General features: G+C 46.8%; 1 protein-coding gene across 1 annotated transcript in view; it reads left to right on the top strand.

The window, feature by feature from the left end:
- Window positions 1-23,612, top strand: part of GPKOW (G-patch domain and KOW motifs) — a 95,606-nt gene that overhangs the window by 55,224 nt on the left and 16,770 nt on the right. Inside the window, exons 8-9 of the mRNA XM_085895068.1 lie at window positions 3,624-3,732; window positions 18,915-18,984. Coding sequence (XP_085751194.1) covers window positions 3,624-3,732; window positions 18,915-18,984 — 179 coding nt within the window. The remainder of the gene's footprint in view (window positions 1-3,623; window positions 3,733-18,914; window positions 18,985-23,612) is intronic.

Raw genomic sequence — 23,612 nt, 5'->3', positions numbered from 1 at the left:
CTTCCTCACTCTATTCTTTCCCCATTCTTCCCTCCAGGCTTTCAAAACAGCTGTTCACCACCACCTCTTATCTTCCCCCATCCAAATCCTCGATCTTTTCTACCCCCGATAATCCACCCAAGCCCACTTCCTTCAATTCTCCTGCTTTCCTTCCTGAAAGTCCCTGTAATGTCCATCTTCTCTTCGCCATGTTCCCCGTCCCATCCCCATCCCTCTCCCTTCCACAGTTCACCTAATGTGTCTGTTCCCCACTGTTTTGTCCCTTCCACTCCCGCCCCTCTTGTCTCATGCCTCCTTGCTGTGAGTTGTGTGTTAGCTCTCATACGAGCCTCGACCAAGGTATACAAAAAAAAAATAAAAAAAACCTCAATATTTTCTACCCCCGTTTATCTACCCCAAACCCATCTCCTTCAAATTCCCGGCTTTCGTACGAGCCTTGACAATGTATACAAAAAAAAAAAAAAAAAAAAAAAAAAATCCGTCCAGTCATTTTCGAGCAGAGGCCCCATACAGACAGACTGACAGCTGCATTGACCAGTGTACAGGGTAAATGCAGACAATTCATCTTTGAACTTAAGGTGTCCAAGCTCAAAATAAGCGAAAGAACGGCCCGCTCAACTGGACACTTCTTCAATGAGCGAGTGAGCGCCGCTTTGTTTTGGAGAATGTGACGTCACCATCCATATATGGGCACACGGCTGTTTTTTTTCAACGGCCTCAAGAAATACCAACTTTGGAGTTAAATTTCATTAATTTTCCCAATAGTTAGGCAACCACAATAGTTTGCATCGAACTATTTAATGCACATACTGTATAATTATATTGATAAATTTTCAGAACATGTTTGGTGATCCTCAACCTGCTCTTTAAGGTGATATCTCAGTGGAGATCGTAAGGTGAAGAAGATAAACAAGTAAACTGAAGTTGTGTGCTGGTAGTTGAGATGGTAAAGTGTCTATCAGTAAATAATGGTTCCCAAAAGCATATGCAATCCTGTGAGAATACTGTTGTCTCCCATAACATTATAAACGAGAAGGGCACTCTTCGACTTCGCCAGAAATAGCTCCACCCAAATTATCACATCATTATACATATTTGTACCAAGTTTAATTTAAATCCCTGAACTCAGATTCACAATATTAAATAATTCTGGCTGCCAGACCATGCATCCGATTATGTTGAAATTTAAAATAAATATTCCACATGATTATTAAATCATAATTGTGATGTTTCACATCAATTGATGAAGCGGTTCAAGAGAGAAATTTTTTTAAGTTTTTCATTCAATCCAATATGGCTGACAGACCATGTGACCTATTCATTAAAAATTCATGACCACCCTGGTATCCCCATGGATTGGGGAACATGTGGGTGAAGTTTCCCCTGGATCTGTCACGCTGTTCTGGAGAGGACTATTTTTAAAGTTTTATTCTTCAAAAAATTATAGCTGCCAAACCATGTAACCGATGACATCATAGGCGGAGAACTTTTTATTCCTCATGGATAGGCGATCATACCTAGATATAGTGGGGAGAACAAGTATTTGATACACTGCCGATTTTGCAGGTTTTCCCACTTACAAAGCACGTCGAGGTCTGTAATTTTTTATCATAGGTACACTTCAACTGTGAAAGACGGAATCGAAAACAAAAATCCTGAAAATCACATTGTATGATTTTTAAATAATTAATTTGCATTTTATTGCATAAAATAAGTATTTGATCACCTACCAACCAGTAAGAATTCCGGCTCTCACAGACTTGTTAGTTTTGTCTTTAAGAACCCCTCCCATTCTCCACTCATTACCTGTATTAACTGCACCTGTTTGAAATCGTTATCTGCATAAAAGACAGCTGTCCACACTCAATCAATCAGACTCCAACCTCTCCACAATGGGCAAGACCAGAAAGCTGTCCAAGGACATCAGGGACAAAATTGTAGACTTGCACAAGGCTGGGATGGGCTACAGGACAATAGGCAAGCAGCTTGGTGAGAAGGCAACAACTGTTGGTGCAATTATTAGAAAATGGAAGAAGTTCAAGATAACAGTCAATCTCCCTCGGTCTGGGGGCTCCATGCAAGATCTCACCTCGTGGAGCCTCACTGATCATGAGAAAGGTGAGCGATCAGCCCAAAACTACATGGCAGGACCTGGTCAATGACCTGAAGAGAGCTGGGACCAGAGTATCAAAGAAAACCACAAGTAACACACTATGCCGTCATGGATTAAAATCCTGCAGCGAAAGCAAGGTCCCTCTGCTCAAGCCAGCGCATGTCCAGGCCCGTCTGAAGTTTGCCAATGACCATCTGGATGATCCAGAGGAGGAATGGGAGAATGTCATGTGGTCTGATGAGACCAAAATAGAGCTTTTTGGTTTAAACTCCACTCGCCATGTTTGGAGAAAGAAGAAGGATGAGTACAACCCCAAGAACACCATCCCAACCGTAAAGCATGGAGGTGGAAACATCATTCTTTGGGGATGCTTTTCTGCAAAGGGGACAGGACGACTGCACCGTATTGAGGGGAGGATGGACAGGGCCATGTATCGCGAGATCTTGGCCAATAACCTCCTTCGCTCAACAAGAGCATTGAAGATGGGGGGGGGGGCTGGGTCTTCCAGCATGACAACACACAGCACACAGCCAGGGCAACTAAGGAGTGGCTCCGTAAGAAGCATCTCAAGGTCCTGGAGTGGCCGAGCCAGTCTCCAGACCTGAACCCATTAGAAAATCTTTGGAGGGAGCTGAAAGTCTGTGTTGCCCAGCGACAGCCCCAAAACCTGAAGGATCTGGAGAAGATCTGTATGGAGGAGTGGGCCAAAATCCCTGCTGCAGTCTGTGCAAACCTGGTTAAGAACTACAGGAAACATCTGATCTCTGTAATTGCAAACAAAGGTTTCTGTACCAAATATTAAGTTCTGTTTTTCTGATGTATCAAATACTTATTTCATGCAATAAAATGCAAATTAATTATTTAAAAATCATACAATGTGATTTTCAGGATTTTTGTTTTAGATTCCGTCTTTCACAGTTGAAGTGTACCTATGATAAAAAATTCCAGACCTCTAAGTGCTTTGTAAGTGGGAAAACCTGCAAAATCGGCAGTGTATCTAATACGTGTTCTCCCCACTGTAGGTGAAGTCACTTTATAAATGAAAAAAATTCTTATCCATATTTGGATCTTCACCAAAATCGAATCAATTCATCCTTGTCACACACCCAACCTGTCCATGAAGTTATTTACATGTGAATACATCCACAACTTTTTGAGATATCCTGCACACAAACAGACATGGGTGAAAACAACCTCTGTCCACCTTTGATGGGCAGAGGTAATAATTGCACAGTTGGAAAATAAAATTGTTTCCATGAATTTTGGCTCCGATCCCAAAATAATTGACTTGCCTAATGCCCAGATGATATTGCATACACATGCCTTATGGCTTATATAAAACAAATCCGTCCAGTCATTTTCGAGCAGAGGCCCCATACAGACAGACTGACAGCACTCAAAATATAAGCCCCCAAACAAGCTGACCCCTGGTTAGGGGCTGAAAATTGATGGTTTTGTAATTATCTTTCTTGTTTTCCCTTCATTTCAAATTACCCTGTTTGTCCATTAGAAAAAACACTGCTCCTGTGATGCCTGAGCCTCCATGCTGGCTCCATCGTGACCTGCGTGTCCGGTTCATTGATCGCAACTACAAAGGGGGCAAATATTACAACTGCAAGGTGTGTATATTGGGCGGAGGAAAAGCATTTGATAACTTCCATTGTTACTTCGATCTCCTCACTTCAATATAATGGTCAAAGTTTGCTGTTTATTGTTTTATAATCAATAAATATAAGGGTGGAAATGGTATGTTGCTGTGAGTTAGAGGTTCATGCTATCTGAAATTAACTTCACCAACTGAAGTTGATCCCCATCGTTTCTGCTATATGTCAGAGGTTCGTAAAAGATCAATGGGGATAAACATGGTTCTTTGAAATAGTTTGATTAGCAAGTTAAAGAGCATGTGCAGCTTTCTAATCTCATTTTAAACAAGCAGCACAATTGAGGAAAATGCTATTTTAATTTGTTGACATGTTATCATAGCCATGTTAATACCACCACACTAGTTGCTTATTGTTTTTAAAATCCAACGTCTTCCTTTTTTTTTTTTATCCCCTCGCATTTTGAAAAAAAAACACGGCGATATTGTAATCTGGTCTGTCTGTCTGTTCGTCATGCTATCTCCTAAACGGTTTGGAAAAAATTTACCAAACTTGTTAGTTATGATCACTGCATGGCACGAAGGTGTGAGAGCAGTATCACTTTTGGCCCCTCCCCCTGTGGTGGAATCAAAAGGTGAAATGGTGAAAATGCAATAATGGGCACATTTTAAGTATATTTTTAAATGAAACTTTGTATCTGCAATCAACAACATTGGGGGATGCATGAAATATGTAACTATATATATATATATATATATATATATATATATATATATATATATATATATATTGTTACGTTTGAGGGGGGGGTATGCATTCAAAGGGTAATTAGGATGTTTAATTAGGTATGCCATGCTGTTCGAGTTTACCAGGATCTCGATGTAATAAGTAGCAATTCAGTGGTGATAAGTTGTCTAGTAAGTGTTCATTTCTTCAAGGGGGAAATGATAATTGTCACGTAATTAGATCGGGACACGGGATAGGGTAAGTGTGTCTGCGTAAACCCCTTTTGGTATTCTCTGGAGACTGGCCGTGACGTCACAGGACAGTGCAGCGGATGGCTCCGCCCCGTGATCACGATTGGCAGAAGACGACGGCGGTGGGCCAATAAACGGCTCGATTGGAAGTGACGAGGACAGGAGGATAAAAAGGTTCTGTTCGGGGTCGAAAAGGAAGAGGAAGAAGATCTGGACAAAAAGATCGTGGTTTTTTTTGGTGTGGAGGCTGTTGCGCGGAGAGCGTCCTTGTTGTTGTGCTGATTCGATCGTGTTCTTCATCGTGTCTTGGAGCCTTGCTGAGCCTCTTGCCTCACCTTGGTTGGCTCTGGGGTTCTGCTGACTCGGAGTACGGGGTCGAACGGCGGGCGGACCTGCCTCCCTCTCCTGCTCGCAACTTGGCGCCAGAACTGGTTCCCTGGCGGCTGTGAGCGGACTTGGGCCAAGAACAGGTCGACAGCACCACGGTTTCTCCTGCCCCCCCTGACGAGAGCAAGGCCAGCTCGTCCGACGCCGATCCAGGGACAGTTGCATCCACACCACGGTCCAGCCTGACCACCAGAAATAGCTACGGTGTGTGTGTGTGTGTGTGTGTGTGTGTGTGTGTGTGTGTGTGTGTGTGTGTGTGTGTGTGTGTGTGTGTGTGTGTGTGTGTGTGTGTGTGTGTGTGTGTGTGTGTGTGCGTGCGTGCGTGCGTGCGTGCGTGCGTGCGTGCGTGCGTGCGTGCGTGCGTGCGTGCGTGCGCGCGCGCTTGGCGCCTTAGAAGGTTTGAGATCTCTATATTCATTGGAATTGTCTGTGTTTTTCCCCACGCCCGATCCCACACCATCCCGTCGAATCGCCCCGGATCCCTCTTCTTGCCGAGTCTTGTTATTTCTGGTTAATAGTAAAAACGAATAAACATCATCAACTCAGTGAAAAGTGGCTCGTGCCACCTTCCTCGTCCCGTTTGCGGTAGAGCGATTTAGAACCGCCATGTTTGGGTTATAAATAAATAAACCGCCTCCATCGTTTCGGCTCATTCTCCGTTGGCGGGACTGTTCAAGTCCCGTGGACGTCACATTGGTGTCAGGGTGTTGGATGTTCGAACCCCTCTAAATTATATTTGGTATCGGGAGAATATACCAAGATTAAAATCTCGCCACGAATCGGAATATAAAATTACTACAGAAAAGCGCGCGAGCGCGGGAAAATTTTGGCGGGATTTTTCAAAATTGAATTAATTGGCGGCAAACGGGACTTCTGCACCATGGCGGATGTGCAGATGTTTGAGGATTTAGGCCACGTGTCTGGCAGCGAGTCGGGGGAAGAAGGGAGAGACGGGGGGTAGGGTTGGAACCTCCCCCATTCCGAGCGTGGACCGTGCTTCATCGCCCGTGACGGAGCCAGCAGCGCCGGAAACCGGCACGATGACGATCTGGACAATGTTGGAACATTTAATGAGTGCAATTACAGCACAGGGGGCAAAAATGACGGCACAGGGGGCACAAATGGCAGAAATGACGGCACAAATGGAAAATCAATTCGTGACACAAAGGGCAGACATGACGGCACAGGGGGCAGAAATGACGGCACAAATGGAAAATCAATTCGTGACAGAGGGCAAAAATGACGGCACAGGGGGCAGAGATGGCGGATCGATTGGGGTTAATGGGGGAACAGTTGGGTGCACGGATTGATTTAATGAGGGATGAATTGGGGGAAAAGATGGAGAAAATGAAAACTGAGATGCAGGAGTGTGTGGATGTTCAATTGGGGGAAATACAAAGTAAATTCGAGGATAGATTGGAGGAAACAAAGGTAGAAATTACATTGGAGGGGGAAAATATGCGGAAGAAATTGGTAGATAAAATTGATGCAACGAACATTTGGGTTGATAAAGTGGAGGAAAGCCTGGAACGTCATCGTGTCTGTGTGGATGCTCGTATGCAGCTGCAAATAGAAGAGTGGGGAGAGCTGAGGAAGCAAGGGATGAATTTGGCGGAGGAGGTAAAATGATTGGAGGCTCGTTTGGACGAACAAGATAAAATTATGAGCCAAGATGAAGTCTTGGATAAAGGCCTGGGAGAGCCGTCTTTTGTAAGTAGAGTGTCCGGGTTGGTTGAGGAGCAGCTACAAACTCGCGATGGAGCCTTGGAGGAGGTTGTGCGGGCCCAGAAGATCCTGCAGGAAGAGGTGAATCGGTCCATTCAACGTTTGGAACAGGAGGCAAAATTGACCCATGAGACCCTCACCACAAAACATTTTTGGCCACAGTGGGCTCCGAAATTGGATACGCAGCCACAAGGGTGTTTGATCCCTGGGCTGGATTCGGACAAGGGAGAAACTGAGAAGCGGGCCACCGTAAAAGTGATCCCCCTGGTAAATCTTGACGGGTCAGGGAGCCTTGAAGCTTTTCTGACGCAATTTGAGTGTATTTCCCGACTAAACGGGTGGAATGAGCGGGAACGTACAGGGAATTTGGTGGCAACGTTGCGGGGACCAGCCGTAGATGTGTTAAACGTGATCGCGGAGGGGATGTTGACCAGCTCCCACATTTGCGAGGCGTTGAGCCGTCGGTTTGGGTTCGTGGAAAACTGTGATCTGGTGCGGGCCCAGCTCCAGCACCGCAGATTAAAGCCAGGTGAGACAGTGCAGGAGCTGGCGCAGGACATTTAACAATCAGTCAGGATCGCGTATCGGGACCTTACAGTGGAGGCATGGGACAGACTGGCACTAGAGAAATTTTTAGCTGCTCTTCCTGACCCTGAGGTCCGAGCGCTAGTGGAGTTACAGGATCTACCCACCGTTCACCGAGCGGCCGAGTGCGCGGCCAGGCTGGCCTCGTGGAGTCGGCCGGGTCGGGTTCCAGAGAGGCCATCGGTGACGATCCGACAGGCGGAGATCCAGGATCAGGGAGGGGGGCTGGGAGAAATTGGCATTACCCAAATGTTTCAGGAAATTTGCCAGAAACTGTCAAGTTTGATAAAGGGTAATCCGGTAGTTAGTGCGCCAAAGCGGCGGGGTCCAGCCCAGCCAATAGAGCAATTCGATTATGGCCGAGGGGGTCCGGAACCGGAAGAGACATTTCACCGATACTCACGGGGGCCTTTTATGGGGAGTTGTTTCCGGTGCGGGCGAAGAGGACACATGCAACGATATTGCCGGTACCCGGCGATGGAGGGACCCTCCAATAGACTTTTAGACTCGGAGAGGGTGAATCCTCCTGCTGAACCGCCAGGTCTATCCGAGATGCCCTTTCATAGGTCGGGTCCGGAGATCACTGTCGGGGGTCGGGAAGACTAGACTGGACTGAGCATATACGGCCATGCTCGGCTGCTGAGATTGTGGCGACGTTCCCTCCTTTGGTGGAAAAAAATGAATTGTGGGAAAATTGGCATGGGTTTGTAAGTTCTGCTGGGTTTTAGAGTGACAATAGGGACAGTGGGTAATTGGTCACAAAGCGGGCACGAGTGGCTGTCCAATGGCTGGTGCGTGGATCGGGTGTGAAGTGCTGTGTGAGTTGTTTTAAGTGAAGAAGTGAAATGTATGGTGCACACATTGTATTTTTATTGGGCATGGTGTGGTAACAGGGAAGGTCATGGTCGGTGAAGTGTTAGAAATGCAGGTGTCACATGTAAGGCCGATGGGGTGGGGGAGTCATGTGGGTTTTGTGGGTGGGGATGATGTGCTTGTCCACAGGGATTGCTGAAGCTCACGGTGAGCGTGAATTGCGACCCCCTTCAAGGAGATTCACCACCTGGTGGCTAATGGTGACAGTCTCTGGAGGCAACTGGGAGAGGGTCTGGTTGGGCGACCAAGGCGGGTAGGACCTTGGCGACCCAGGAAGGCCAGAGGAGCCAGTGAGACCCCTTCCAGAGTGTTGTACGGGATTAGAGCTGATGGCTACCAGGGGGGAGGGAATCAAAGGGAGCGGGGCGGAGAAACGTCCGGGTTGGACTAAAGCTTACCTGTGGGCATGGTTGCACCTGAGATGCCCCCATCATCTTGTGGTAACCCACCCCACGGCCATGACGGGATTCAGCCTGCATGATTAAAATGAGGACCATGACCTAGAAATGTGATGATGACCATGGTGTGAGTGTTGTGAAGATGTATGAGTCCCACTCGATCCCGCACAACTTGACATGTGCAGCAAGGGCATGATGTCCGCATAATTTTGGGGCAAGCAAATTTGAAAATTGGCTCCCCAGGTAACGCTGGGTCTATTAGCATCCACTGGGGGAGGCGGTCAAGTGTAAATATCCTGTGAATAGTGTCGTTAAGGCTTAGAGTAGGAATGTAAAGTATAAGTGTTGTGTTTTTGTGGAACCTTTTGTTTCCCCTCCCCAGATCACTGGAAGAGTGTTGGGCAAGAGCGATGATCCAGAAGATGGAGTGCAACTTCGCTCAATGCTCTCATGTGATAAAATAAAATAAAATAAAAATTAAAAAAATGCTTGTTTAGGCGAGGATAAGGCCATAAGGGGGTAGTACATTAAGCAGGATAGGTAAGTTATCTGCGACTCGCTGCCCATTACCCCTCCTACTTTATTTCGTTAGGTTAATTAGGTGTGAGTCAGTAAGTGTTAAGGCTGGTACGGTAGCGCCTGTGATATACCTTGCAGGAGCTGCGGTACCAGAGGAGGGGGCAGTGTTACGTTTGAGGGGGGGGGTATGCATTCAAAGGGTAATTAGGATGTTTAATTAGGTATGCCATGCTGTTCAAGTTTACCAGGATCTCGATGTAATAAGTAGCAATTCAGTGGTGATAAGTTGTCTAGTAAATGTTCATTTCTTCAAGGGGGAAATGATAATTGTCACGTAATTAGATAGGGACACGGGATAGGGTAAGTGTGTCTGCGTAAACCCCTTTTGGTATTCTCTGGAGACTGGCCGTGACGTCACAGGACAGTGCAGCGGATGGCTCCGCCCCGTGATCACGATTGGCAGAAGGCGACTGCGGTGGGCCAATAAACGGCTCGATTGGAAGTGACGAGGACATGAGGATAAAAAGGTTCTGTTCGGGGTCGAAAAGGAAGAGGAAGAAGATCTGGACAAAAAGATCGTGTTTTTTTTGGTGTGGAGGCTGTTGCGCGGAGAGCGTCCTTGTTATTGCGCTGATTCGATCGTGTTCTTCATCGTGTCTTGGAGCCTTGCTGAGCCTCGTGCCTCACCTTGGTTGGCTCTGGGGTTCTGCTGACTCAGAGTACGGGGTCGAACGGCGGGCGGACCTGCCTCCCTCTCCTGCTCGCAACTTGGCGCCAGAACTGGTTCCCTGGCGGCTGTGAGCGGACTTGGGCCAAGAACAGGAGGTCGACACCACCACGGTTTCTCCTGCCCCCCCCCCCCTGACGACAGCAAGGCCAGCTCGTCCGACGCCGATCCAGGGACAGTTGCGTCCACACCACGGTCCAGCCTGACCACCAGAAATATCTACGTTGTGTGCGTGCGTGCGTGCGTGCGTGCGCGCGCGCGCACTTGGCGCCTTAGAAGGTTTGAGATCTCTATATTCATTGGAATTGTCTGTTTTTTCCCCACGCCCGATCCCACACCATCCCGTCGAATCGCCCCGGATCCCTCTTCTTGCCGAGTCTTGTTATTTCTGGTTAATTGTAAAAACGAATAAACATCATCAACTCAGTGAAAAGTGACTCGTGCCACCTTCCTCGTCCCGTTTGCGGTAGAGCGATTAGAACCGCCATGTTTGGGTTATAAATAAATAAACCGCCTCCATCGTTTCGGCTCATTCTACGTTGGCGGGACTGTTCAAGTCCCTTGGACGTCACAATATGTATATATATATATATATGTATGTATATGTATATGTATATATATATATGTATATGTATATATATGTATGTATATGTATATATATATATATATATATATATATTTATATATATATATATATATTTTTTTTTTTTTTATTTCACCTCCTTTGTATTCCCCCTGAGGGTCACAGGAGTCAAAGCGGGTAAAAAAATTTTTTACTCCAAATTCTTTATTAGGCCGTTCCTGGTGGAACCTTTTGCCATCTTTGAACTTTGCTTGAGGTGGGAAGCAAGGGGATTTGCAATGACGTGCCATCAACTTCACTCGTTTTATTTTTTAGAATAACTTGAGCACTGATGTGAATTGCTGGACGGTCAAAGTTAATATATGGTATAGGCACAAAGGGCTACTCGGTTTTTGTTTGTTTTGAAATATGGCTCCCAGATCTTAAACATTCACGCTCGTGTGGAGATGAGTTGCCGATAATTCTGATGCTAAACTGCCACAGGAATCAAACCCACAACAATGAGTTAAAGCGGCAAGACTTTACCCACTTAACTAGCAAGTCCCTTAATGCCACACTGCTGATGTAACTGAGCCGACAAGATCTATTCTTGGCTGAAACGTTTATTTTTGTGGATAAATTGAAAACAAATGAAAAGCATAGAAGCTTTATTAAAAAAAAAAAAAAAAAAATTGCAAGCAAAGAGTTTGTTTACCAACTGGATTACATTTCAGGCAGTTTGCTGGAGGGTAATAAAAGCCAATGATTTTGAATCGTCATAATGTCCAAGCTATCGCTAATTTAAACATTTTTACAAGTGAGATTTTGAAATGAAAGATTTTTCGTATATATAATATATATATATATATAATATATATATATATATATATATATATATATATATATATATATATATATATATATATATATATATATATATATATATATATATATATATATACACACACATATTGTTGTGGATTTCCGACAGCCTTTAGCTAAATTGCGGCCGTGCGCGCCCTCCGAACGAGCAATTTAGTCAGAGCTTTTTGGATCAACGCCGAAACCCAGCTACGGGTGTTGTTAACCACACCATAAACCAGCCAACTCTTCTGTCCACGCGCTACGGGTCGATCGCCGAATTGTCGATGTACCTAATTATTCGCACAGACAGAAATGCCGGGGATTTACACCTCAACGGAGCCTGCACGAAAATGAGCCGCTTTAAGCAACTCGTTCCGTTTGCAATTGCCGAGTGGTTTTATATCGCCAAGCACCGTCGGACCAGATGTACGTTTTATCGGCTATTCATCAGCCAGCTATTTATTCCGAACGCAATTATGGCAGTCAATGGCAGGAAAGGACGCAACGAGCAGGTGACATTTCAACAATGGGGACATTTATTTTCACACGTATGCAATGAATGGGGGGGGGGATGGGACATGACACGAGCAAAAACCTACAGCCGATATCTATTTATTATGTACATGCACTTACAACAATTCTACTTATGGACAAGGTGCCACAGACTTCCATGCAAAAACCCCAGAAAAGCAAGATAGAACTGGGATCATAAGCCTTTAATGTTCCTCGGAGCTGGGATGACCGAAGGAGCTCCATGAGGCCGTGCAGGTTACCTTTGTCGCCTTTGAGGCGACTCGATGGTCTTTTTTGTTGGCGACCCTCCATATGTCTCGTCGTAAACGCGGTAGCTGTTGTAACGGCGGCTTGGTTGGTCCAGGGCCAAGCAGCGCGCCCGACTTTCCACAGCCGTCGCCCGACTCTGACTCGTCTCCCGACTGGTCTCTAGACCCGAACTCCACTTGACTCCACCAACCCTCCACTCGACTGGACTCACCCACTCTTACTCTACTCACCCACTCGGCTCTCGGCGTTTCAACGCGGCCCTTTTATCGGGTCCGGGGCATCCGCCCTCCCTTCTCGGCGCGCGGGGGAAAAATCCTAGGCGTGATGGAGTTGTTTTTCTTCGGAGCATACTTTTTGTTTACCCGTTCTGAGGGACCCGCCCCAACCGTCAATCCTGTTTTTGTCCCAGAATATCGGGGTGGGAGTTGTTGAGTTGTTCTTTTTGTTTGTAGAGATGCTGTGGTTGTAAACTTTGTGGCGCTGTGGTGGAGGTGGCATGGTTGTGGAGTTTGGTGGAGGTGACGTGGTTGTAGAGATGTTGTTTGTGGAGATGTTTGCGGTTGTGGAGAAGGTGGTGAGGAGATGTTGGCGGTTTTGGAGAAGATGGTGAGGAGATTATTGTTTTAAACAAAGATAGAAAAGAATAACACTACCTCAAGATTCACAGCCCGGCACACGAATAATACCCGTTATACATCGGTGGGGAAATCTAACCTGGACACACACTTATCGACATAACTGATCTTCGGGGAACCTGAATGGTGCTCTGTGAATTTCCACAACCGTAACAATATATATATATATATATATATATATATATATATATATATATATATATATATATATATATATATATATATATATATATATATATATATATATATATATATATATATATATATATTGTGGTTTCGCCAGTGCGTCACCACGAGCACGACCACCAGATGGAGCAGTGGAGTCGTCTCGGCTTGATCGCCTGGAATCCAGTCGTAGCTTCTGGACAACTCCGGAACCCTGCTACGGTTGCCTTAACACACCATAAACTGTCAATATTCTGTCCGCATGGTACAGGGTCAATCGCCGAATCTCGATATACCTAATTATCCGCGCAGACAGAAATGCCGAGAATTTATACCTCGACGGAATTCGTACGGAAGCGAGCCGCTTAAGCTCGCTCATTCCGCGTGCATTGCCGGGCGGTTTTATCGCAGAGTTCCGTCGGCCCGATTATCTTGTTACCCTGGCAATGGCCAGCTAATCCCTCACACGCACGACACAACCAGTCAATGGCAGAAATGGACACGACAAGCTGAGTACATTCAACAATAGGATATTTATTACAAGCAATGGGGGAATTGCTCGGGAGCACGTAAGGGAAGATTTAAACCGATTATTGGAAGACACGTACTGTATGTACAGCACGGCACTTATGCAATTCACTACTTGCCAGACTGGTACCACAAGCAGACACACGCACACCCAGACAGAATGATTGGGCCCTGCGGGTCTTTATTGTGGCTCTCCAGCCGAGGAGGACAGTCCGGCTGTGAGCCAGGGGCGGCAGGCTACCTGGCCGCAAACGCGCAGCTGGATGTCCCCTTCTCTTGGGACTCCGGGTGGCGTCGTCGAACCAGCCAGGCGGAGCCGTCAGCGACGACAGGAAATGCTCAGTAGCCAGGGCGAGGTCGATAATAGCGAGAAGATTTCCAAAGTGGGGAGCCGGGTCGAGGTTGATGCCCAGAGCAGAGACAGAAAACCTCCCAGAAACCTATCTTTATAGGCCCCTCCCCCGTCCAACGACCTTCTGCCTATGCGCCCTCGTCATCCCTCCCATTGGACAGAAAACATTGTGCCACTCCTTGTCCGCTCCCCATTGGACAGGCGCACAGTGGGCGGGGCACTCCCATCCCTCTGGGCGGAGTCTCCAGCGGGGTCGTTTGGTGGCTCCGCCAACCGCTTCACCCCAGACCGCGTGCTCAATGGTGATTATCTTGGATCGGAGGCGGAGCATGGAAGACGCCTGCTCGCCGCCGATTGTCCACGGAGGGACGGCATGTTTGTATTTAACTCCGCCCACGCGTGTGCCTGGAGAACGTTGAAGTGCCAGTTCCATGCCAAACGCGAGAATGGCGCCGTTGTCGTATTTATTGTAGTTCTAAAACAATCGTAACGCATCTACACTTATTCGCCCATTAGACAAGGGAAAGAGCTATCTAGAAAACACTTACTTATCGAGATAACTGATCTATAGGACCTGAATGTCTGTGTGCTCATGGCTTCCAGATTCGCAACTATATTGTTCCGAATTTGGAATTCAATTGCACACAACATACAGATTCCCTTCGTCAGCTATGTCGATAAGTGCATGTTCCCTAGATAGCTCACTTTCCATTGTTTCAATGTTTTGAAATCGATTAGATGCGCTGCGGATCGATTTAATAGTTAGGGAGCGAACAATGGAGACATCCCTCCACCTCTTCTGCGAAGAGGTTGACGTCACCGCAGGGTTCTTCTTCAACTCCCTCCCACCCGTGGTTGAGCGGTGGGGGGGGGGTGCACCACGAGGGCATGAGTCACGCCGGGTGTGGGGGAGGGAGTGCACCACTTGGGCATGAGTCACGCCGGGTGCGGGGGAGGGGGTGCAAAGGATAAAGAGGACATCTTTTCTTTGTTCGCGGAGGAGTCCCGTGGTAGGGCTGAGTTCGTGGGAGTCCCGTGGCAGAGTTCATGAAGAGTCCCGTGTGCAGAGTTCGTGTGCTGAGTCCCGTGGAAGGAGTAAGCTTTTTTTGCTTCGGAGAGAGCAGTCGTTCAGCAGGCCCATCTGGTCCTGCTTGGCTTGAGGCCTTCGGAAGCTTTTTGCTTCGGCTGGCTCGGTGAGCTTCGGCTGCTGCTTTGTTTTGGAAGGAACTTGAGCCAGTTGTTCGGCTCGAGCTGCGAGTGGAGGCTTCTTCCTCTTCTTCCTCTCCTTCTTGGTTCGTGGAGATTTTTGTTTCTGGCTTCGTGCGACGCATCGGCCTCTTCTTGGAGTTGGATCCTCGGGGAAGCGACGATTGACAGGAAGGATCGGCACCTCGTCTCACCGGCACGTGTTGAGAAGCGCGGGAGGATTCGCGGGAGCTCGGGAAGGATCGCGGCGATTGGATCCAGCTCGCTCTCGCTGGAGCCCAGGTCCGGACAAGTTGAAGACCACATGAGGTGGAAAGGTTCGATTCAAGCTCTGAGTTTCAGCTCACCTGTCCTCCGAGCTGGAGCTCGTGATTAAAGGCCTCAGCCACCGTTTCGTGTGTGTGTGCGTGCGTGCGTGCGTGCGTGCGTGCGCGCGCGCGTACGTGTGTCCATGGGCCTGTTTCATAAGTAGGAACTGCTGTTAAGTGTAAATGACTATACATAATAAGAAGACGGTTGTAGTTCTTTTGTCGTGCTTTTGTTGCTTGTATAATTGCATATGTGTTTTGCCTTTATTTAATTGCATACGTGTTTCATTATAATAAATGTCCTTGTGTGAATGTAAACCTTCTCGTTGCGTCCATTCCCTCATTGACTGAACATTTCGTGTGTTGGGAGTTAGAAAGCCGTTGGTTTGCCGTAATAGGGGGACATTTGGACCGACGGTTCTCGGCGATTATGCCGCTCGGAATCGCGCACGGACAAGCTCGTCTGGGCGATTTGTTTCGTCGAGGGTGGAATACCCCGGTAGTTGGATCACGTGGGTATTTAGGTACATTGAAGATTGGCAATCAACCCTACCCCACGTGATCTGCCGATTGGCGTATTTCGGTTCTTGTACAAGGATCTGTCGCTCGGAGTTATCCGGGCGGCGATCTATATTCCGGGCGATCGGTCGGGCCGACTCGACTTGCGGCTCCGTTCAGAGCGGTTGGTTGGCGGCTGACCCCGGCCAGTAACAACATATATGTATATATAATTGTTGCGAATTCGCGCCCACCGGCGTGTGAACGGCCATGTGACTCATCGCGGCACGTCGCCCACCGGACGGACAATTCTGTCGTGACCCTCTCGGACTAACGCCGGGAGCTAGTCACGGGTGGGCCTTTCGGCCTCACCACGATCGTGCCAATCGGCCAGCCGCGTGGGATAGGGTTGTTCGCCAAACTCGACCTACCTAAGTACCCACGCGGAGGGTAGACTGGGCGATCGCACCTCGCCGCAGGTCGACTCCGGACACGGGCCGCTTAAGCGATCCGTTCCGTACTATCGGGATAACCGAGCGGTGTTGTCGTCGGCCTCGACGGTTCCGATTAATTATCGGGCATATTAAGCCCACTACCAACCCTTGACATGAAGCAAGATGGAGATTCAATTAAAGAAAAGACGAAGCGAAACGGGAAAACAGTTCAACATAATGCACATTTATTCCACGGCACACGGAGAGCACACATATACAGCCAAACAGAATGCACATATATCAAATGCTACAAAAGAAACAATGACGCAGAGATACTACTGACTAAGACCGACACACGGCAACACTTAAACAGTTTTACTTCACAGACGGCGCCAACAATACATTTACTCAAAAGCAAAAGAAAAGGCCACCCTCAAAGACAAGGGGGCAGACGGGGCCTGTGGGCCAATATTTGCGCGGGACCTGAAAGAGCGGTCAGGTCCGCGAGACCGCGTGGGTCCCACCAGCGTCTTTGTGATGAGCCGCAAATGTGGCAGCGCGGCGGTGCCCTGTCTTCGTGCTCCTTCGCGGGTTTCGTTGGCACTTCTTGGAGTGGGGTGGGAACGGGGCCCCATTTTCGCACTATCTCAGCGCGGGGGGAAAAGGGGGGAATTGTTGATGCTCTGGCGAAAGAGTATAGCTGGCTTGCTTGGGTCCCGTGATGAGCGATTCCACTGCGACCTCGTCACCGACCGCCGTCTTCCTTGCCTCGGACCCGAGCTCCTCGGACTCTTTCCCCAATTCTCCTCAGCCGACTGCCGAAAACCACCGGGACGCCCTCGCCTCCAGACTCCACTTCGCTCTTCCAAACTCTCCCTATTCTGCCACTCTCCGCTCTTCGAAAACGGACTCTGCCTTTTCTGCCACGCTCCGCTCTTCCAAAACTGACCCTGCCCCGATTCGCCTTGCGCTGGGCGCTTTATAGGCTGGCAGGAGAACCCATATGCAAATTTCCGGATCAAATGAGCTCGGGGGCGGAGCCACGCTCACCCATTGGACGGAGAAAAAGGGGCGTGAATCTCCCCTGATCCTAGAACTTGCATATCTCGATTCCACACAGACGCGCCTGGAGGCGGGGCCAAACCGCCCCGCGCTTGCTGATTGGACGGATCAGAAGTGGGCGTGGAGCATTCTTGATCCGAATTCTCCTCGGAAAGGCCGCATTTTGAGGCTGAAACTCAAAAAGCAAGATAGAGACGGAGGGACTTCTCCGACCTTAATAGGATTTGCAGCTCGGGGGGAGGGGCCACCCCAAATCGTAACGTCATCACTTGAATTGGGCGCTCCGATTGGCCCCGACCCCTCACATGGCCCAGCAGCTTGGGCCGGAAACCGCTTCACTTCGTTTCCGGCAAGGCCATCGCAGACGGCGAACATATTTCGCTCCGACCCCACGACATGACACGAATCGCCCACATCGAAATTGGCATGCGAATCATCCTGCAAAAACCAACGGGCCGTGCCTGGGCGACCGGTCAGGGGTCCTGCATGCCCGCTCGGGCGTTCGACCAGCGTCGATCAACGCGCTCGCTTCGCACGCGCCAACGTGGCCCGCACTGTACATTCCTCGGCTCGATCGCAGCTTCACTGGCCGAAGAGAAGAGAAGACGTTCACCATCCGTGGAGAACCCGCTGCTGCAATCGTGGACCGAAGGTACATCACAATGGATAAATCCATGCACGTCTCACGAGCGGCGTACGTGACTGCTTTCAAGCACATTTCATACAGTGCGCGCGGTTCCGCCATTACGCACGTGGCCAGCGCTCGCGTTCACACGACTCCGCAAGCGTGTGCGCGGGGCGAACACCAATATGTGTCGGATATTGAGGTTGAAAAGGAACAAGCCGCTTTTACCCGCAGTCCGCACACTCGTATCCCGCCCAACATGACATGGAGTCGGCTTTATCGGCCTCCATACGCGTTTCATGCAGCTTGGGCGTCGTGCTGGCTGTGTTTCCCGTGCCGTGAAAAACACCATTTGTGCAGCCTCTTCAGAGGTATTTATTCGCATGCCTTTTTAATGCAACTGGCAAACTTCCCCAGACCATCGGAAGCTGAGTCGACAACCCCGCACTGCCAAGCGCACATCACTCGCCGCACACGCCGGGTTTAGGGCTCGCCCGGGAACGAGGACCTCTGTGCAGCAGTTTCCTCACCGCGGCGCCGCACGCGCTAATTTACGTGAGGCCCCACCTTACAGCGAAGGCGCACGTGGCTCATTCACCTCAGGAATAAAAAGACGAAAAGAAGAGTGGGGACTAAATGAAGAAGAAAATTATTTAAGCAACCCTAGCTATTGCATCATCTCAACGCACTCCCTTGTTGTCCTGCTAAACAAAAGGAAGGGGACTATCTACACATATAATAATGGAATAACTGTCTTGGGACACCTATCTGTTGTATGCATGCGGTTCCAAGAACCGCAACAATATATATATATATATATATATATATATATATATATAGTGCTTATTTAGCCACAAAAGGTACAAGTTATTATTTAAATGTCTTGTGCAATGATACCACATCCTTGTTATGAGATGGCGATGAACAATTTGTGACCAATTTTCATGTTCATGACTTCACTGCAGGAATCCTCCTTGTTTTGTGCAGGTTACTATTGAAGATGTTGTGACGGCGGATCAATGTGATTGTCGGACGGATGAAGGCAGGTTGCTGGAGGGTAAGGTGGTTAATCCGTTATTTTTTTTCTTTATACTACCTGTCGCTTCGCTGATGGGCAGCATGTTGCACTTCACAAACATATTGCACTTCACAAACATATTGCATGCTTTTCTGTGAGTCTTAAAGAGGATGTGAAATGCACAAAAAGGGATTTTTTATTACACGTAATTGTTGCTGCTGTTGTCGTGGCTGAGGTTGTTTGTGTGCTCCTTCCGTGTAGTACAGTAGTACCTCTACTTACGAATTTAATTCGTTCTGGGAGTAGTTTCGTAACCTGAAACCTTCGTAAGTAGAGATGCCTTTTGAATGTAAATGCGCTAATCCGTTCCAAGCCCCGCAAAATTCGGACATTTTTTTTTTAATAAATCATAAAAATGCATCAGAACATGAAACAAATACATGTTAAAATTAGATTACCGCACAACAAACATAAAACGAGAGGCACATAATGTAAAAAACAAAGAATAAAGGAAATAATAAAAATATTTATTTACCTTTTAACTGCTATTCTCGTTAGTTTTGGCCTCTTTGTTTACTGGTCCTTATCAGCAGTGTTTTTTGCCTCGCGTTTCGTGAAGAATTGATCCAATGACGTCTGCTTTTGCCGGCTTTTAACAATTCGTCGGAAATGCGCGAGGCAGACATCGTCATAGTGCGCGATAGCCCGACTTTTGAACACTTTTTCCGGGTGATTCTTTTCACAAATTCCGAGACTTCATGGAATTTTCCTAAAATGTCTTTGATTTGGGCTGATGGAATAATGGCTGCCTCCTCCTCCTCCTCCTCCTCCTCGTCCTCTTTGAACTCCTCCTGCACCGCGGTGTGTTGCATCACCTCCAATTCCTGCAGCTCCTTCGTCGAAAGCTCCTCGTTGTGCTCCTGAATCAGCTCGTTGATGTCTTCGTCATCCACCTCAAGACCCATGCCCTTTCCCAGCGAAATAATTTCGCCATGGCGAAGAACAGAGTGAAGTCCAGTCCTCCTTTTAAACTTCTCGAACCACCCACGCGATGCCTTAAACTCCTGGTGTAGTCCTTGCGCCGAATTTCCCTCGCCTGTATCCTCCTTCACGAGGTCAGTGAAGATGGCGGTTGCCTTTGCGCAAATTATGGCCTCTGTCATTGTGTCACCAGCGATCTCTTTCTCCTTTATCCACACGAGTAACAACCTCTCCATCTCATCGTTCACTGCCGACCTCCTCTTGGAAATGACAGAGAGGCCTTTGGAAGGAGCCGTAGCTTTTAGGGCTTCCTTTTGTTTTATTATCGTGCCGATCGTAGATATATTACGGCCATATTCTTTTGCGAGATCAATCAAACGCATCCCCTTTTCATACCTTTCTATTAACTCTTGCTTTGTTTGTATGGCCAGAAAAACTCTTCTTCTTCTTTTCTCCTTGTCCACTTTTCTTCATTGCTTTCTTGGGGTCCATTGTGAATAAAAGTTACTGTAATCCACACGCGTACTGTACTGTAACACTGTCCGAGCACTTCGTAGCGGGACCATAGACTGTATACAGTATAACTATATTTACAGAGCGGGACGGGGACACGAAGAGCATGCTGGGATACACGCATACGCAAAGGGTTGCCAGGCAGATTTTAGGCGATAGCCAATGGCAGAGCAGCTACAAGTTTGTTTACGTTCGGGAAACTCTGGGAGCAGCGAAAAGCAGCGCGTACTGTACTGTATTTTTGACTTCGTATCCTGAAACGCCTTCGTAACTAGAGGCAATATTTTCCCGTTCAGGCGCTTCGTAACCTGAAACATTCGTATGTAGAGACATTTGTAAGTAGAGGTACCACTGTATTCTATAATTTTCTATTGCTTCAAAAGGTGTAATGTAAATGTATAATTTTTTGTGCTCCTTCCTTGTCCGTCACGTTTTATTTTAAAGGATTCCTGCAATCGTATCATTGGAATCGCTACATTAAAGCTCTGGATCTTGCTCCTTTCTCTTCCGGCAGTGAAATACAGGCTATTTGAAGAGGATTTAAAAAAAGAATAAATGGACATGAATTTTGTTCCAAATAAATGGATTGTTTTACCCCCTCAATGGAACGGAACCCTTTAGAATATAGCGTGAAGGACACGGACAGATGCTTCTCCTTTTTAGGTCATCTCTACCGAGATGACCTAATAAAGCCGGACCACTGTCCGTCCGTCAACAACTTTTCTTTCCGATCTTGATGAAACTTAGTATGTGGGTAGAGGTCGATGAGTGTTGCACAACGATATAACTTTTGTCCGGGTTCAAGGTCAGGGACGAGGTCACGAGGTCACGTAAGTTATAAAAATCGCCATTTTCAAAACCTATCTAGTCTGCCATTCTACAAGATATTCGGCAACTGTTTATTGATTATGATAATAAAAAATATTATCTTGTATCTAACCGGACAGATTTTTGAATTTCCTTCCCGTTTGATCGTCACGTGATCTGGAAGATGGCCAAAAACGCCAATGCGATTCGCAAAGAAGGAAGGAAGGAGAAATGAAATATAAATATAAAACACATTTTTAGCCTTTTATATTTATACATTTTCCGCCGAAGGTGCAAAAGTTTCAAAACCAGAAATGTAAACATCGGCATTTATTTTCAAAATATAATCATGCGCGCGCGCCAAAATGCCGAGTCATCTTTAACCAAACTGTGTAGTAGAACTGCGCAGTAGTCCGGTCATGGTGTCTGAGCAGTGGCCAGCGTGGTTCAGATTGACTGTGGTTTCTGGGGCGAAGGTGATTGTTAAGAAGTATGTCGGCAGTATAAATTTGAGTGACTGTATTGGTGATTTAATCACGCAACATCTTGACAACGAATATTCTGGCCGAACGATTGCATCAATTCAGTGCATTAGCAGGGATGATTCGCAGGCTCCTCTCGATCGTGCCGATATCTAACATAATTACCGGCGGACATAGGGCTGCAGGCTGTGGGGCGAGGCCACGGATCCCGGATGAGGAGATGAGTAATAAATTATGCTACATGCTTCGGGCTTTCTGATTCATATATCAATGAGTACATTCCATAATTAATGAATTAATAATTAATGAATCTGGCATACAAAATGTTTTTTTTCATACCTGACATGTTACTTTGTGCAGTGTCACAAAACTTCTGCAGAATTAATAATAAATTAATTTGCTAGCTCTATCGATTTTTCAAACCTCAATATCTCTATAAATACTTGACCAATTTTCATTCTGAAAGTTGCATTATAATCAGTGAAGAATAATCTACAGGATTATCATAATCTCCGAGAACTAAGCCTATTTTTTCGTTTTTTTTTCTACAACCGGAAGTGAACTGTCCCCAGATATTGGACGGACCGGAAAACCACGTATTGCACTTACTGGTGATTCTGATGTGTTAATCCGGGTACGAAATGAACAATACATATTTATTAATTATGTCATTCGTAGTATTATCCTAGTGTATCTCTGTGAACTATTTCAATGTAAACGGTTAGTTTGGACTGTTTCGCGGTTACCTGAACTGAACATTGAGAACTTGTGGTATTGTAGAGATGACCGTCACCCCCACACGGGGGTAATTTTTGTAATTGATTAGTATGATTTACAATGTCTTCATTTTCTTGGCCAGGTCTGTGTCAATTTCCTAGGGTGCTTGGGTAATCTGTTTTTGTTTTTAAGCTTGAAAAATGTAATTTGTGCATTTTGGCTGTTTCTTTTCATACTTTTTTTTTTTTTGTGAAAATCCATCACAAATACAAGACCTCTGCCAAATGAGAGTTCAGCATTTTGCCTCAAAATTAGACTATTCATTTTAGTCCTTAAATGTATTTATGTATTATTATTTCATTGATACCATTGTAGAAGAAATTCTTAAATCGTCCTGTACATTTGAGTCATTCATTTAACAAACAAAAACAAACAAATACACATGTGCATATGGAGGAATCTGTCGAGAAGAACACAGTCTTGCTCCAGATCTCTGAAATACATGGAGAATTTTAGTTCTTTATACAGTGTTCAGTGAGACACAGCTCTTTGTCATTTTCAAACGCTGACGCCACAGTTTGTCACGTCGATGTCTTTCCACGTGGAAATCATTTTCAGCTTCTGTGCAGCAATTAGCCTAATTTTGAAGGATTGTTATATATAGATATATTTCAAGACAAGATCTGTAAAATCTCTCCCAGCACAGAATGACATCAAAACTGAAATCATTTGGGTACATTGATGGATCACGTACAATTTATGGTATGGAAGGGGAAAAGTTCAGTCCGCTTCTTAACAGATTAGGGAATTATATATAATACTAGCTGAAGAACCCGGTAATACCCGGGGAATTTGCCCTATTCTCCTCACGCTAGTTAGACCGAGGCATTAGTTGCATGGAGAAAATTAGGAAGGCTTCTTTTGTTCCTCAGATTTATGGAAGGAAGGCTTTATGCTGCCATAATCCTCAGAGAGGTCATTGTGGTGTAGCCTGCGGGCCTGCGGGGCAGGGCATGATGGTGGGGGAGTGGTTCATCGTGTCTGCCAGGGATATAAGGAGTGCGCGCCGCCTGAGGCGTTGTAGTGGGTGCCGTAGTCGCTGCGGCTCGTGAGTGCATTAAGTACGTAATAAAGGAGAGCTGCGGGCAAAGTACGCCCGCACTCCCG

Source organism: Eptatretus burgeri, chromosome 9 (genome assembly GCF_056783735.1).
Source record: "Eptatretus burgeri isolate ZD-2024b chromosome 9, Ebu_testis_v1, whole genome shotgun sequence".
In the NCBI taxonomy this organism is placed as follows: domain Eukaryota; kingdom Metazoa; phylum Chordata; class Myxini; order Myxiniformes; family Myxinidae; genus Eptatretus; species Eptatretus burgeri.
The sequence above is the reverse complement of the archived record's forward strand: the minus strand, read 5'-3'. Positions and strand labels throughout refer to the sequence as shown.